The 4,222-nt window shown below is 41.7% G+C and overlaps 1 protein-coding gene across 1 annotated transcript; it reads right to left on the minus strand.

Moving 5' to 3' along the window:
* Positions 1-880: 880 nt before the first annotated feature.
* LOC103353996 (olfactory receptor 6N2-like) lies at positions 881-1,810 on the minus strand. Its single transcript, XM_008277220.1, has one exon. It carries the CDS (start codon positions 1,808-1,810, stop codon positions 881-883), a length of 930 nt encoding a protein of 309 aa, XP_008275442.1.
* Positions 1,811-4,222: the final 2,412 nt, after the last annotated feature.

A 4,222-nucleotide genomic window follows, 5' to 3' on the forward strand; every position in this document is an offset into this window, starting at 1 on the left:
AAAAAAATAAAGGTTTTATGTCTTTTTATGCAGCGTATATAAACTTCTGGTTTCAGCAGCATATGAGGGGTTGAAAGTGGTCATTTCTGACTGAGTCCAAGCACCCAAATGTATTCATGATTATTTTTTATTACATTATTTTGCTTTTCTTCCATTTGTTCCTATTCGTTCTTGCTCGTCTTTTCATCCTCCTGCTGCAGACTACCGACAGGCCCACTGCTGGGTTCCCTCTCAACCTTCGGGGCTCAGTATAAAACGGTCCCACTGTTCAGAGGATAAAACAGAACATTGAGATGTAAAAACAAAATGGTGAACATATCTAAAGCAAAAGGAATAAGAAAAAGAAATGCATGAATAAAAGGGAGGAACTAAGAAAACATTGCAGGCAGCAGGCAAATGTGTCGTTAACGAGGAGTTTCTGTGTGATTTTTATTATTTTGTTTTTGTCTGTGTGGCCTGAGCATGAAAATGCTTGTATATGATTAACAACAATATGATTCATATTTTCCAGTTTACTAATCATGTTTATGCAACAAAAGATCATCTTTAATTATGCAGATAATCAATAATAATCAGTAATTTAATCATCATCCTATAAACAAATACGGTAATATTCAGAATAATTATAATTTATAGCATCATTATTATTATCTGGTTGAGTAGCATTATGTCCATACAACATAATCTGCATTTGAGAAATAGATTTAGTTTTAATTAACATTCTCACAAGCAGATGATCTGGCAGCATCTTGTTCTGATCAGATTGTCTTTTTGCTCCGTTCCTGCTGTTTCAGCATCATCACACTGTTCACAGGTTCTGTCTGCTGATGTGTCTAAGAAGTCCTGGTCATACGATATGCTTTAGTGTTGCTCTAGATCATCATCTTTTGGACGACGACAACAACCTCACGGTGTGTTTTCTAATTTCAGGCATCTTGAGGCCGTACAAGAGAGGATTCAGAACCGGAGGAATGACGACTACCTCCAGAGACAGAAGCACGGCCAGGAATGGATTTATCTCTTCGATGTTATTCCGACTCAAGGCAACGTCACAAAACGCCGCGATGGAAAAAACCACAAAGGAAACCACGTGTGGCAGACAGGTGTGTAACACTTTACCTTTGAACTCCCTCGATGCTTTCCAGCAAACGACTATAATGCGTAAATAGGTGTAGAGGACATAAAAAAAAGGAAAGAAAACTGTAGTTATGGACAAAAGCATCCCTGCGATATTGTTGACAGTCGTGTTAACGCATGACAGTTTCACCACGTTCCAGTTGGCACAGAACACTCTCTGTATCTCACGGCCGCACAAAGGGAGGCTGGCGGACAGAAAAACACACGTCATGACAGCAAAGGTGGGAAAAACCCAAGCCAGCGTTGACAGCTTAATCACTTTTCTGGAGGTCATATTTCTGCGGTAGTGTAGAGGATGACAAACCGCCATGTGTCTGTCATAAGCCATGATGCCGAGAATGCTCAGCTCGTAGGCGCCGTACGTGTAAATGGTGTAGATCTGAGTGAAGCAAGCAGGACGGGAGATCAGATGAGTGTCGGACAGGAGGTCCATGAGGAATCTGGGGAAGAAACCGGCAGAACCATACAGAGCGTTGACGGATAGCAAAGCAACAAACACGTACATGGGCTCGTGTAACGTTCTCTGTCGCAGTATCACCAGAATCATGAAGAGGTTGGCGGTGACGATGAAGCTGTAGAGCAGGAGGCAGAAAGCAAAGGCTACAAAGCAGTAGCGTCCAATGTTCACAAACATGGTGAGGTTAAAGTAGAAGGACAACGTGTTGTTTTTCATCACTAAATCTGTGATATAGAACTATGTCTTTAATTTTTCTTTGGTAGTTGTCTGACAAACTGTCTCACCCACCTTGAGAGATCTGATTTGACAGCATCTGTGAAAAAGAACAAAACTTTAAAACCGACATTAGAAGGTAGCGTCATACAGTGTTAGTGGTAGAACTACCCTCGTTAGTTGTGCTATACTCACCAGAGTGAAAACGTGCTCCGGTCTGATTTAGATTTTGCTCTTGGATTAGACTCGTGGTTCGATTTGTAGGCAGATAAAATAAGTAATGGGAGGAGTTATGAGTTTTTAATGTTGTCTGACTCCAGACATCATCAGAGTCGTACTTCTCTGGAGAATTCTGCCACTAATAAGAATCTTTATTATGATTATCACTAGAAATCAGTTGTGAATACACATTTTCTTGTGGTTACTGAGATGAATGCAACACATACGATTACCAGTAAATCAGAAAACCTTGAAAGAGACACAGCATCAGAGGATGTTCTGTTTGCTTCATCACCATCATGATGACAAGATTAGCAGAAATAGAAATCCTTTTTCCATGAAAGAGTCACTTTAATTTTAAGTAAACTTTTTAGAACTTTTGCAAAGAAGGCACAAAACAAATCTAACTGTGAGCTCAGGGCATTTCTATTGGTGTCAGAAGGCAGGCGGTGGAGGATGAAGATGCAAACTGGTCTGTCAACCACAACAAAATATCTCAAGAGCAAGAAACAAACAAAACCAGTCGTCTGTCGGTCTTCAGGAAACTGCTGGTGTATTTTATTACCCATAATACCATTTTATATAGAACGATAGAAAAAGGTTCAGTACGGCCTCATACATAGTGTGTCAAATGCAGTACAGCCAAAACACCAGGATGTCCTACTGCATGTTCATCAGGTTCTGTTTTGCAGAACAATGTTATGTTAAAGCAGCTTTTCTCAGTTGTGTGCATACAACAGTCTGTACTTTGTAAGGCTGCCTACAGTAACGTACTAAAAGTACATTTAAGAAAAAGTACAAGGCCTGAAGCATCGTCAGTTTCTCTGTCTTCTTTCCTAGTAGTGGATAAGGCTGCCATCAGACTCAGGAAAGTTCTTTTCATCTCCTATTAAGCATATAAAAAAACTCAAGAGAAAGTAAAAACAAAATTCAGGACAATTCTTTAGATATGTCGTATTTCCGTGACTCGGTGGTTAGCACCGTCGCCTCACAGCTAGAAGGTCGCTGGTTCGCATCCCGGTGAGGACACCCGGGATCTTTCTGCGTGGAGTCTCCATGTTCTCCCCGTGCAGCGTGGGTTCTCTCCGGGTTCTCCGGCTTCCTCCCACAGTCCAGAAACATGCTGAGGTTAATTGGTGATTGTAAATTGTCCGTAGGTGTGAATGTGAGTGTGCTTGGTTGTCTGTCTCTAAGTGTAGCCCTGTGATAGACTGGTTACCTGTCCAGGTGAACCTGTCTTCAGCCTGAGTCAGCTGGGATAGACTCCAGCCCCCCATGACCCTGGTGAGGATTAAGCGGTGGATAGAGAATGGATGGATGGACCTTTTGCAATCTGACACTTCAAAGCACATAACAATACGTTAATAGTATTGCTGCTACTGATGGACACGTGAAGTGATTGCCTCGTGGTTGCTGCTGAATGGTGGAGGCCAGAGAAGTGTCTTAGCAGAGCAGCATGACGTCACTGTGAAGCTGACCTTTGACATGTTGGATATAAAATATCAGAGGGACCGACCGATTATTAGTCCAGCTCAAGTATTAGATATGATATTCAGTGGTTTTCAAAAAATTTTTTAGTGTCTTTTTAAAAAAAATTTTTTTAACAGACTCCTGATAAAATGAATTATTTCAGATGCACTACTTCTGCTCTGTCTGTAGTCACTCTGTGGGCTCGAGTACTGACTGTCTGACTGGTCGCATGTCACAGTAACGCCCAACCAACACTGAAGGATGTCAGCCCTGACAAAATCATATCAGTCAACCTCTGAAGTGTCATCACTTCATCACTTCATGCTCGTAGGCTTTTGTATGAAACTCTGTCTTCATCGTTGCATAAACTCTTGAATTATGGTCTGACGTTGTGACCTTTGACCTTTGGCCATGTTTCAATCAGTTCATCCACGTGAACGTTTGTGCAACGCTTCAAGAACCTTCCTCCATGTGCTCATAAGACATTGCGTTCATGAGAATCAGACAGATGTTTTACATTTTTTTCTTTGTTCAACAGGCCACAGCAGAGTGTGTGCAGCTGCTGCTGTTGATATTTTCTGTTTGTCAGCTTTGCTCCTGTACATTCATAGAAAACTGGAGCAGGAAGCTCTGTCTTGACTTGGACATCATTATTATGAACAGCTGATTAATTGTACTGTTGTCTCGCAGCAAGAAGGTCGCCGGTTCGCGTCCCGGTGGGGGCAC

This window comes from Stegastes partitus, unplaced genomic scaffold (genome assembly GCF_000690725.1).
Source record: "Stegastes partitus isolate 25-593 unplaced genomic scaffold, Stegastes_partitus-1.0.2 Scaffold91, whole genome shotgun sequence".
NCBI lineage: Eukaryota > Metazoa > Chordata > Actinopteri > Pomacentridae > Stegastes > Stegastes partitus.

Coding starts and splice junctions, on each gene's coding strand:
- LOC103353996 (XM_008277220.1), bottom strand. CDS start 1,810: ATGAAAAACAACACGTTGTCCTTCTACTTTAACCTCACCATGTTTGTG.